Source organism: Ochotona princeps, chromosome 4, assembly GCF_030435755.1.
Source record: "Ochotona princeps isolate mOchPri1 chromosome 4, mOchPri1.hap1, whole genome shotgun sequence".
NCBI lineage: Eukaryota > Metazoa > Chordata > Mammalia > Lagomorpha > Ochotonidae > Ochotona > Ochotona princeps.
Window position 1 is genome coordinate 33,803,364 of NC_080835.1, and position 13,174 is coordinate 33,816,537.

At 35.3% G+C, this 13,174-nt stretch overlaps 1 protein-coding gene across 1 annotated transcript in view; it reads right to left on the bottom strand.

Moving 5' to 3' along the window:
* LUZP2 (leucine zipper protein 2) overlaps nt 1–13,174 on the bottom strand; it is a 252,311-nt gene that overhangs the window by 47,920 nt on the left and 191,217 nt on the right. The window contains exon 7 of the mRNA XM_012927080.2: nt 7,678–7,842. Coding sequence (XP_012782534.2) covers nt 7,678–7,842 — 165 coding nt within the window. The remainder of the gene's footprint in view (nt 1–7,677; nt 7,843–13,174) is intronic.

Consider the following 13,174-nt stretch of genomic DNA (forward strand, 5'->3'; position numbering starts at 1 on the left):
CAGTAATGGCCTCATTTTAACTGCCCTGCTAAGAGTCATTAAGTTGCATCTTGTCTCTCATCTGCCTATTAATGTATCTGTACTTCCACTCATCTTTTATAGATTATTTTCTAATAGATTTTATTTCTATTTATTCTGCAACAGATTTTATTTATGTTCCTTCCCATGTCAAAATCCTTCTCCATAATCACATTTGCTGTCATTTCTGCCTCTCCCAAGCGTATTAATCTTTATACTACAGATCTGTGTTTCATACCTTCAAAATATTTTTCCTAGCTTTCTCTCTTTTACTGAAAATGCATTCATTCACTCTCCATACTACAGAGAAACCCACCACCTCACTACTTTCCTTCTCTTCAGACTCCTTCAATCTTTCATTTTCTTATTGTTATCAATGCTTTTTCACAAATTACTCCAAACTATAGGTGCTTTGCATTTCTGAACTTCATCTTTCCTTCTATACTATCACAACTTTCCTCATAAAAATAAAATTTACCAAATGATTTTATTTGCTTGATACATGTTATAAGTTTAAATCCACCTTCTAGTTGCTATAGTTACCTTTTTTCTTAACATTTATTTATTGGAAAGGCAGAGTTACAGAGAAGGCAAGACAGAGAAAGGAGTTATCTTCCAACTGATTAACTCCCCGGTGGTTGCAATGGGTGAGAATGCACCAAAGACAAAAGGAGGAGCCAGAAGTTTCTTCTGGGTCTCCCACGTGTGTGCAAGTGCACAAAGTTTGGGACCTTCACTACTGCCTTCCCTAGCCGTATTAAGGGAGCTGGATGGGGGGTTAAGCAGCCAGTACACAAACAGGTGCCCATATGAAACCCCTACACTTGTAACATGAAGCTATAATCATTAAGCCATTGCACTGGGCCCAAAAGTTAATCTACTTAAAACTCTAAGCAGTTCATATTTTTCTTCTTTGAAATTATTAGATTATCAGTGACATCTACATATAAAAATAAAATAATGAATAAATTCTGAAAAAGAAAAAGGAACAAAATGTATAATATCCTGTATATATGTATTAGTTCCACTACAGATGTTCTTTTCCTTGGAGAGTTCATAAGAAAATAGTTTTGCCGTAAATAAAGTTAACCGAATTAAGAATATTAGACCTGCTGCGATGGGCTTTGATGCAACGTGTTCGTATCTGTTGTATATATACCCAGGAGTGGGAATGCTGGATCAGAGGAAAGTGCATTTTTCGTTTAAAGAGCTCACCATATTATTTTCCACAACAGCTGTTCTATTGTACGTTTGCATCAGCAGTGTAGAAGAGCTTCTCTATCTCGACAACTTGGCCAGCATTTCCTGCTTGTTCTTTTGGATAATACAGGGGTGAGGTAATAGCTCCTGGTGATTTTGATTTGCATTTCCCTGAAGGAGACTGATATCAAACTTCTATTTCATATATTTGCTGGCCATTTCATTTCTTCTTTTGAAAAATATCAAGGTTTTTTTTTTCCATTTCATAACTGAATTGCTTCCTTTTTTCAGTTGAAGTTTTTGGAGTTGTTAATATTTTGGAGAGTGGTTATTATTTCAGATAGGCAGCTTGCACATATTTGACAAGATATGTGTCTTGGACCCAGTGAAGCAGCCTAGTTATTAAAAGTCCTTGTCTTGCATCCCTCACATCCTGTATGGGCACTGGTTTTTATCCCCTCTGCTCCACTTCCTTTCCAGCCCCCTGCTTGTGGACAGAGGGAGGAATAGAGGATGGCCCAAAGATTTGGCAGTCTCTCCTCTCTGTAGAATCTGTCTTTCCAATTAAAATAAATAAATCCTTAAAAAAGATATGTGTTTCTTGTATGTTAATATTTACATGGCAATTATAAACTAATCGAAAAAACCTTTAAAATGACTAAATCTCTTACAATGGAGGCAACATGAAAAATATGTGTGTGTATAAAACTTAAGGAATATCCAAGAAATTTTAATGAACATGTATTAAAGTAGAATAAAATGGAACCTTACGGAGTATCTTTTTTTAATTTTTTGTTATTTGAAATTAGGAGAGAGACTTTCCATCTATTGCCACCAATTGGTTCACTTTTCTTTTTTTATTATTAATTATTTTGCATTATGTGACAGTTTCATAGGCTCTGGGAATCCCCCCACCCCTCCCCACGCCCCTCCCTCTGGTGGATTCCTCCACCTTGATGCAGTATTACAGTTCAAATTCAATCAAGATTCTTTCCTTGCAAACATATACCAAGCATAGAGTCCAGCTACTTATTGTCCAGAGCAAATGGCTAAGTACTAAAATGAAATAGACATGAGACAGCTGAATGGTACCTTATAGCCATTTTAAGGTATATAGCAGCCGGTCCTGTATATAAACTAAAATTGAAATGTCAATGAGCTAATCATAGGTTGTGGTTAAGAACTTGCTTTTTTTTTTTTTTTTTTTACATACTGGTTACTCAAAACCATGTCAATTCCATAATGTTGCAAATTGCTGTTGATGTTATATTAGGACTCTTAATTGACTGGGATGATATTCTACCAGCTCTAACTTCGGACCAGAAATGGTCTCCCCAAGAAACTGTTCAACCCAATTGGTTCACTTTTCACTTCTCCCAACAGCCAGCCTTGACTAAGCTGAAACGAGGAGCCTAGAAAGCCAACCAGATTTCATATTTATTACCGGAATCCCAGTAAAATTTCCAAAACAAATATTTTGCTTCTATTCATTTTAAGTTTAGAAGATTCCAGTGCATTCTATAATCATATTGCTAGTAAATTGTCTTTGAAATGTCTTTTTGCTAATCTTATAGAAATATCCAGGTTATCTAGTTCTGTAACTGACATTATTATTGCATTCTTACACTGAATACAGGAAAACATGAGGATTTAGGTGCAGATCATTCCTATGTACAAACATAAACATAAACACAAAAGCAAATCAGAGAATCATTCTGTGAACATTTTATATTTACTGGTTGAAATATTTTTAATTTAATATAGTTCTACAAGTATTATGTATTTTCAATATACATGTTCATGTAAAATATGAAAAGCATGACAGCTTTAACATGTCAAGAAAGTTAGATCTACTGGGGAGCAGTCAGTCAAGGCATGAAGAACTTGTGGGCCTAAAAACAAAAGAAATGAAATTTGTAGAAGTAATATAGTTTATAAAATATTTTAGACTCATGTCCCAATTTTTATCCTCACAATGACCTGAGACATAGGAAATATAAAATATATTTTTGTATCATAGACAGGATGCTGACAGATGGTAGATGCAACAGAGACCAAAATGATTAGGTAAACAAAGAGAGCAGGTGGAAATGTCACTGGGTCATGACCTGACCCACTCACAGTCTGTATTCCTGGATCAATTTCTGCTTCAAAGTTCTAAAGCTTCCAAAGCATCTGATATTTTTCAAAGTTGTTTTCAGTTGTGTTCCAGGAGAAAGATGCAGTCAATAAACAGCCTTAACTGGTCTGAAACTTTTTTTAGATTTATTTTACTGAATTGAAGAATAGAGTTACAGAGAGAGAGAGAGAGAGAGAGAGAGAGAGAGAGAGAGAAAGAGAGAGAGAGATTGAGGTCTTCTATCCTTTGGTTTATTCCCCAAATAGCCACAATGGCTATGGCTAGGCCAGGCTGAAGTCAGGAGTAAGAAACTGTTGCTTGATCTCCAAAGTTTCTAAATTCTGCACGTGTGAACTTATAATCAGTTCCACATGTTATGAGAAACATATTCCCTTTGGTAATTCATTTCCCATTCAAAATAAGAGGTATTTGCTTTCTCTTATTAATGGAGTTATAGATTTTGAAGTGATTCCCCTAGTCTCCTCATTTGCTGCAAATAAAAATTTACTGTATTATTCATCATTCTAAATATATGCAATTTCATGCATATTGTTTTTGTCTTAGCTTAAATGTAACGGAAAATAAGTCTACAACATACAGCAGAAAAGAGCATGCGTCCATCATAAGCATTCCATCTCTTACATTATACAGAAACACTCAAGTTATTTCGTGTCCTATGTCCTATGAGGCCTTTTTAAAATCCGTCTCTTCAGTTCATTTATTTTCAGCACTAACTTGCCACAAATGGATGGCACAACTGCTGCAAATGTGATGGAGGTCCAATCTTTTTCTGTCTTTTCATATGCCTTCCCTGAATTCCACTTTCAAATGTATAATCTCTTGAAGATACAAGCATTTGGTTTTATGGAAGATGCTCAAAACTTAGCATATTAGAAACAAATTATTTTGCCACCTCACTTAACACCTCTTTCACGTAACAGAGGGGGAATTCAAGCATTTATAGCTATTCATAATTATCTCCCTTCATGCATCCCACTTACACTGTATTGTGCCAATTTTGTGCCTCAGTAATATCTGGAATGTCATTTAAATTTTCTGCTCAGTACACCATTACTTTCCACATGGGTTAATGAACTAGAAGGATACTGGTTTATTAGTTTACATTCTAGTTAGGACCATTTAGCTTTGCTCTTTACCTCTTTGTAGAAGCACTATTTTTACATAATAATACATCATTTCATAACACATATAATAAGGATATCATATATTGTGCTCTCAGATTTATTTATCTCTTTAATACTTACCTGTAACTTCAAGCTATTTGGAATATTAAATTCCAAAAGCTACAGCACACTAAAACAGTATGATATGCTACTAGAATATCACTTTCATTTTCATATTTTCTCTACTCCAAATATTGAGCTATTATCTCTAAAATTCAGTCTTGTGTCATTTCAATTTAAACATACCCCCCCCCCAGGTTCTGGTATATAGATTTGGAATCATTTACTTGAAAACAGCCATTTAATAAATCTCATGATACTTATTTTCTGATATTGGTAAGTAGAATATCTCAGAAGAAGTGAGATGTACAGAAAATGTCATTTAAAAATGAACTCTCCAGAAACATTATTTTTGTCACTGAACACTGACAAGCAGATCAATGAGCTAAGCAGAATCATCTTTCTTAAGGAGAGAGGCGCGTGCAGATATCACTGTATCCAAGGTGCTTCTAAGGACCAAGAGCAGTAAACACTCAGCTGTCAGAGAGCTGAGAGCAGATAACAATAATTCCAACTGAAAGCTTAAGAAAATTCACTTAAACCACAGAATAGGCCTAACGGCTGGCGAAAAATGCAATGACAGAAAGGAAGCTTACAAAGTTGATTGAGCTACACGACCGAAGGAGTCCACTACTGGCACACTCCAGCATAAAAAATCAAGGAGTTAAAGAAGCATGAGCATAGAAATTGTTCTCAAGCTTTGTTCAGTCAAGTAATGTTGAATTCCCTCTGTAATAAATCTATAGCCTTTACAATTCATAGGGGATGAAAAAAAAACCTTTCAATAATTACATGACTCTATGTCCTGTAAGAAATAAAAGTTAACATCTCCAAGGGGATATCTTGGCCTTTCTTCATATGTGGACTGAATCAAGACTCATAGATTTACTGAAGAAGGGTTGAAAAGTACAAAGGACATGTGAATGTTTATGAGACTGATCAGATGTCATGAAAAGTAGGATGAAAATATTATGTTTAATGTTCGTATCACAATAATGCTCTGAGTCCGGCTCTGGGAAAACAAGCATAGAGACACTAAGCGATGTCATCCTCGCACAGCCCTGAGTCACACCACAACATATTGATGTGACTGAAAATAGTGGCACGGAAAGTGAACAGCTTAACCTCCTCATTTTAACGGCGCTTCTTTGCATGCAGGTAAAAACATTCCACAACTGAAGCATTTGTTTATAGGCAAATCACATTATAGGCAAATCACATTACATCACTCATAATTTTTAAGATATTTATATTCAAGGTATTCAAAAAAGAGATTAAGTCACATGATACATAAAATGTAACTTCTTTCATAATTTAAAATACTAAAGTATGGAAAAACCATAAACATCAGATATGCTTTGAATGCTAATCTGCAAAAGAGAATGCCATGTAGCATTAACTTGGATTTATTGAACTTAGATTTATTGAACTGCATCTTCAGCAATCTGATTTTTCTGTTATTGTTTTTTGAAAAATGAGAGATCTCCAAATCATGCTCATCTAAATGTTCTCTATCTTTCTCTGTGGTAAGCAAAGAAAAATCATACATATTTATTGTTTATTTCATTGGCAGGGCAGTTACTCATACAAAAACACATTAAAGGAGCAATTAGTAATTTCCTCCACATATTCTAGGTCATTAAAAGGCACCGTATGAATAATGGGTTTAAACAAATTCATTCTCAGGCGAGTATATGTGAAACATGCTCCTGGCTCTGTGTTCAAAAAAATCACCACACTTTGAGACTGGAGCTGCTCTCTTCCCTCAGTTAACACTAGGGGGCGACAACGTGTAGTGTCCTCATAGCCTGATGGTATAATGGGAAGAAATGTGCATTATTACTGACTTCAGGAAATGTATGCAAGATTCCTCATGAACTTACGTAGTTATTATTCACACAGCTATCTGGAATGTATTAAATAAAATGCTGAATATAGATTTCTCATAGAAATGGCAGGAAAATATAAAAGAGGAGCATAGTCTTATAAAACAATTTAGAGTTCCTTCAGTACATTAATATAATCAGACAATAATGTCATGGAAAAAATATATATCTTAATGACAAAGAAACATCTTACAATTTCATAATAAAATTACACAGCTAAAGTCTGTGGAATCTATAAACGTACTATCTTTTCATTTAAAATAAATAGAAAGAAGAAAACATTAGAAGAGTGTTCTTGTCTCACACTTTCCTAACCTACAACTTGTCCATATCCTGCTTATTTGTGAATAAAATATCTCAGTAATAAGCACTAAGAGAAAAAAAACTTTGAACAAAATTAGTTATTTGCATCCACGGTTCTCCAGATTTCAAGGCTCACCACTAAAGATTTGCTTTTAGAAGTGGGACTGACATGCACAGAATCCAATTTAAAATATTGCCTAACCCAGTTATTCTCAAAATTATATGCACATTAAAATATTTCTGGATTTTAAAAAAGTATTAACTACTGGAATTCAATCTAAGGTGATCTGATTTACTAGATCTGTGGGTAGATCCCAGGTGTTCAAATTTATTTTTTAAGGACCTACGTACTGCCATTGTTGAGAGCTATTAATTTTCAAAAGCACCATTTGAAGGTTTAGTTTGATAATTTTTATAATTCAAGATAACTATATTTTCAGTACCATATATTGGTGGTTACTAAATGCATTAGAATACTTTCTGGGACTTAAAATATTTTGTTGGGTTAGTTATTTATTTATTGTAAATAATGTTATCTTAGAAAATAGATAGGCTCTGTTCTAAAAAGATGGTCTCTTACATTGTTCTCCACATGAGAGGGAAAATGTTATAAATCAGCATACTGCTTTGTATTTATTTCCCAATGTTTCAAGTAATTCAACAACCTATTCAGATCCCTTCTGTTAATCACTAACTACCAATATAAATGCTATCAGTTTTCAAATGTGATTGCCAATTTTAAAGATTCAATTACTGTATGCTACTTAGGCACAATTGTTTCTAGAATTGATACAGTTTATTATAATAGCAGTATTTTGTAATCTATCTTATTATTTCCCCTAAAATGACATTATACTAAGCATAATCCATCAATCCATGTTACTTTCAACGACACAATAAAACATACCTTGCTCTTTGTCCTGGCGTCCAGAATCTTAGAGGAGGTTGTCCTGGGTGGAAGTAACATCTGTGTTGGATTTGATGCAATTAGACTCAAGGGGGGTGGTTGATCCCGAAAAACGGATGTCAGACAAAGTTGTACAGTCTCCTTCATAGCCTTTATTTGTGACTCCTACAAAAAAAAAAAACAAAACAGTAAGTTCCTTTCAACATGTGTCTCTGCCTCCTACAGACTTTCTACCCAGCATCCTGCTAACACAACAGGAAGGTGGTAGATGATGCATCTACGTGAAATGTATCACCCACGGGGGAGACACAGATTGAACTCTGCCTCCTTACTTCATCCCTGCCCAGCCTGGGCAGGCATCTGGAGAATGACCCAGCAGATGATCTCTCTCTTTCTCTCTCTCCTCTCTGTCTGTTTCTCATTCCATTATTCTGCTTTTAAAATAAGTAAGTCAATTTAAAAAACAAATAGGAAAAAAAATCCCCTAGTAATGTGGGCCCCTATGTTCCTCATGTTAGCCTTCAATTCTATGTTGAATTTCAATTCAAAATTATAAAGAAAGAAACTGCTTTCCAATAAAATTCATTTCCTTGGACCTTGTTAGGTAACAGGAATTAGTTCAGTGTAATAATAAGTGATAATATCAACATGTTCTTGTATTATCATAGGCAATACTATATTTCATGTATTTTCCTGAGAAATAATCTTTGCTATTATTCAGTAAAAAAAAAGATTAAAATGTTCACACAAGTAGCTTAGATTTAGATCACAAGGCAGACAGGCATTTCTAGCTTCCATCAAGTCCCTAGTTTCCAATGCTAGAAATGTTCTGCAAATTGGTAAGATTAGCATGTAAATATGCGTTTTAATAGGTTGAGAACAGATGAAAGAAATATCCTCAGGTACTTAAATGAAGAAGCATAAAACATCTGGAAACACACAAGGGCTGTTTCTATGGCAGATAATGCAAAATGTACGAGGTGAACATCCATAATGATCAAACAGTGTCATGGTAATATGCATGTACAGACATGGGATGTGACCTTTGGATCAAGAGAGATGAAGAGAAAGGTGAATTTCCAGAACCAAGATCTACATGTGGAATTTCCCTTTAAGTGCTTCTTGAATCTGTAAACAGGAAAGCATTTTGTCCCTGCCTGACAAGAGAATGTGTTTCAATGAAACAATTTTATGCCAGGACCACGAGGACATTTGAAGCAGTTCATGGAAACATCAAGTCAAAAATAAGTTTCATGTGATAAAAATTGTGTTTTTTAATCCCTGCATAATTTTTCATTGTGCATACTTTCCATGAAAGTTTTGAAGATTTCCTTGCATCTTCATGCCACTATTTTATTTTTGCCTATTTTTAAAGCAGCAGTGACTGAAACAACTGGAAATTGTTAGAAATAGGACATATGTGGGTTTCATTTTCATTTATCTTGTCCTGTCAAATTAGCAAGGACAAAATAAAAGCCTTTTGTGCGTAGGATGGAGAAGAATAGGGCAAAAGAGACCCTATGGTCCATGATGACATTTATTTTTATTTATGTATTTATTTTTCACTCACCCTGGTGCTTTGATATGCTAATCTTAGTTCCTGGAATCTTGCTTCTGCCCCAATTCATTGTGTTCCTTTGTTCTCCCTCTTCTTTCCTACAGATGCTTCTATCATGTATTTCTAACATATATTTATAGAGAAATATATTTATGGTTATTTATTTCTTTGAAAAGCAGAGAGATTGAATCAGAGACAGAGCGCTCCTGTTTGCTGACTCATTTCCTCAAAGTCCACAGTTGTTGGGACTGGTTCAGATTAAGCTGTGACTCAACTTAGCCCAGCTTACCACACAGATAATAGAAATGCTGATACATTAAAGAAAAAAATAAAGATCTGCTGGTTCACTCACTGAAGGATTGCGTCTGACATCAGGAACCTCTCCCTTTTGGATTCCAGAGTGCTTGCAACCTCCATTGTGTACCATCACTACTGGGATCAGGAGCAAGCCAAGACTTGTACTCAAGCAATCCAAGATAGGATAAAGAGAGCCTAACCAACACCTGAACAACTCAAACACATAACCCCCTATTGCCCGCTTGTTCAAAATTTTGTATGTAATGCTTAGCACAATTCTTGATACAGGAGACTCACACATTTTTATTAGTCACTTGAGAAAAACCCAGTTGAAAATGCTGTTTTTGCATGTCAGGAAAAAAAGTTATAATTTATTAGAGAGAGAGAAAGAAGCAATGTTGCCATTTTCTCTCTGTATTAACTCTTTGCTTCAATCTTGACTGATCATTTAGGGCATTAAATGTTGTGATATGAGAAAATTATTCAAATGGCATTAGTAAGTTAAATAGTTTTCTTTGCATATAAAACTCAGACAAAGGAAAAACAAATCAACAAACAAATATACCAGAAAATAAAAGTCAGACCTGTCTTGCATAAGGACTAAGTTAATTATTAAAATGGCTTTGAAATTTGGACTTTAAGCATCTCATCGTGAGAGAAGCACTGCATTCAACTATCCTGATTTGATAGACAAACCACAAAGGGTTAAACTCAAACTAAGCACAAAAGAGCATCAATTACTGGTTTCAAATATCCATTCTCAATAAATTCTATTTAAACATAACATAATTTTTAATGGATCCTTAAAGGAGATGTATGATTATGTTACATTATTAATTACTTGAACTTTGATGCAATCCTTTTCCTCAACAGGCCTCCTGATACTGCCAGAATTAATAAAGTCTTTCCTTCTTTTGTCTCTTCTTTTCTTTTTTTCTTAAAGATTTGCTTTTTTTTTTTTTTTCAAAAGCAGTTTTTCAGAGAGGAGGAGAGACAGAGAGTAAGATCTTCCATCTGCTAGTTTGGGGTCATTCTCCACTGGCCTCGCAGGCCACAAGCAGGCAGCTGGGTAGGAAGTGGAGGACCTGTGACATAAACTGGCACCCACATGGGATCCCAGCACGTGCAGGGCGAGGGTCGAGGGGCTAATAAAGTCAATACCACATAATAGGACATTTTCAAACACCGGTTCTTTCATAGCCATGATACTGAGCTATCTTTGTAAGTTTAAAACTATAATTAATACCTTAGCTTCTAGCTCCTTTTCTTTCATTGCTTTTAATTTTCTTTTGCCACACCATATGTGCCCTCCTGTTTTACATTCTAGTTCATTTCTTTCAAAAGCTATAGATTTTTCCTACCACATATCATAAAGAGTGATCATCAACCCTTTCCTTATGTGGTCCTCATTCTACCTATTTCCCATTGACTCCCTCTAACCTAGTGGAGCCCTTTACTCATGCTAGTCTGGGTTGACTTCATCCAGTGCCAGAAGCAGGTGCCAGACAATCTCTAGCATTCCTGGAGGAAGTCTGTTTTGCAACCGTAGACTATGCCTCAGTGTAAGTTTTGCTCGAGCAAAATGTCATCTAACAAGACCTTATGCATACTCTATACAGAATACTTCTCAACATTTTACAAAATGTTCTCTTCTCAGGTTAGCATTGCTATTGTCCTGTCTTTCCTAAATTTACACCAAGTCATTTTGCCACCTGATTTTTCCCTTGTTTCTAACTAGTTTCTTTAATTGTGCCATGTGCCACCATGTCCTTTACCTAGACACCCCCTGCTTCCTGCCAACAGACAATGCTGAACTTCACCTTAGAGAATTTACAAGTGCTATTTCCTTTGACTGAAGAATCTTCCATCCAACAGCTATGTAGTAAACTTCCACATAAAATTTGTGTCAGCTCCTGTGTTACTTTTTGGAAAGCCGTCCTGATCACCCTTTGCAGAAATGCTGTAGCTTGATAGTCTTTGTCACATGTTTTAATTTTATGTTTTATTTAGCCCTTGGCATCATTTTATATTATCTTGTCCATACATGTTTCTTTCAAGCAAAATGCAATTTCTTTTGGAGCTGGTACTTTTTATGGGGCATCATGTTTGGAACCCAACAAATATTTCCTAAATGAAAAAAAAATAATGTAAAATCTCCAGTGGATGTAGCCTGCAGTTCTATTATATGAAAATAATAAGAACTTTTCTCATGTTTCCCTATAGAAGAGGTGATATATTTCAAAGAAGTGATTTTGCATTTTAATTATAATGACAACCACCCTATGTAATACGGAAGCTGATAGAGTTATTGTTTACATGCTCATTTTCAGCATGTGCATGTGTATGCTTTTCACAGAAAAAATATTTTTTCCTAAAATCTGTTTGCTCAAAGGATAATTACGCCCCTAATTTCCAAATTCTAATCAGATGAAAGCTGACTTTATCATAATGTATTCACTTATTTTTTTTTACATGAAGATGTTAAATTCTTCAGAAATATTAAGTTGCAATAGTAGCTACTGACCTAGGATACAGGGGTTGGAAAGTCATAGGCTCGCACTCCGTCTCTATATTTGTCATGGATTCAGGCATATAAATCTCCAAATTAATCCGATGGTTTTCAATTCCTGCTGCAGGAGCCTCCATGTCCCTTATATATAGCTATTTATTATATCCCTGTTATATTCTAGATACTATGCTGTAAAAAAAAAAAAAACAGGTTCATTTTATAGCATTGAAGCATAATTTTGCTGAACCTGGCTCTTTTTCGGGTAGTCTAGACTGACTTATAACTCTAACAAGACATATGTCAACAGTTTAGGTGCAGAACAGTTTTAGGAGGGTTGTGCAGAGAAATCTTCAATACCCTAGTGAGGAGAAACTAATCTTTGTGTCCACCTAGTAAGGTATAAGTGAATCCATGCTGACCATTTTCTGTTTGATTCTAAGCTTTCCTTGTTGTTCTCTGTCTATCTATTCTAGATATTTTGTTGGTTTCTTTGTTTGTTTGTTTGTTTTGAGGGGTTTCCGGAGTGATCCTGATGGTCATTGCCAGAGAGGGTGGGGACCCAAAGTTGGAACCAAGTGAGGACCAGTGAAAGCTCCCCTCCCTAGTTCTGATGCTAAACGCTATAATGAAAATAGACACGAAACAGCTGAATAGTAATCTATAGCCATTTTAAGGTGTATAGAACCCGGTTGTATATAAACTAAAATTGAAATGTCAATGAAGAAGTCACAGCATGTAGTTAAGAACTTGCATTTTTTTTAACATATTGGTTACTCAATACTATGTCAATTAACTCTATAACGTTATAAATTGTTGCTGATCTTATGTTGGGGCTTTTAATTGATGGTATGATACCCTGCCAGCTCTACCTTCAGACCAGAGATGGTCTCCCCAACAAGCCATTGAACTTATCTGGACAATAAGATGCTGGACTCTATGCTTGGTATATGCTTGCAATGAAAGAAACTCATGTGAACTTGAACTGTGGTAATGCAACAAGGTGGAGGAATCCACCATGAGGGGAGGGTGCGTGGAGGGGTTGGGGGGAATCCCAGTACATATAAAACTGTGTCACATAATGCAATGTAATTAATTAAAAAAAAAAAGGTTCATATTCGGGTAGTACTGCATCC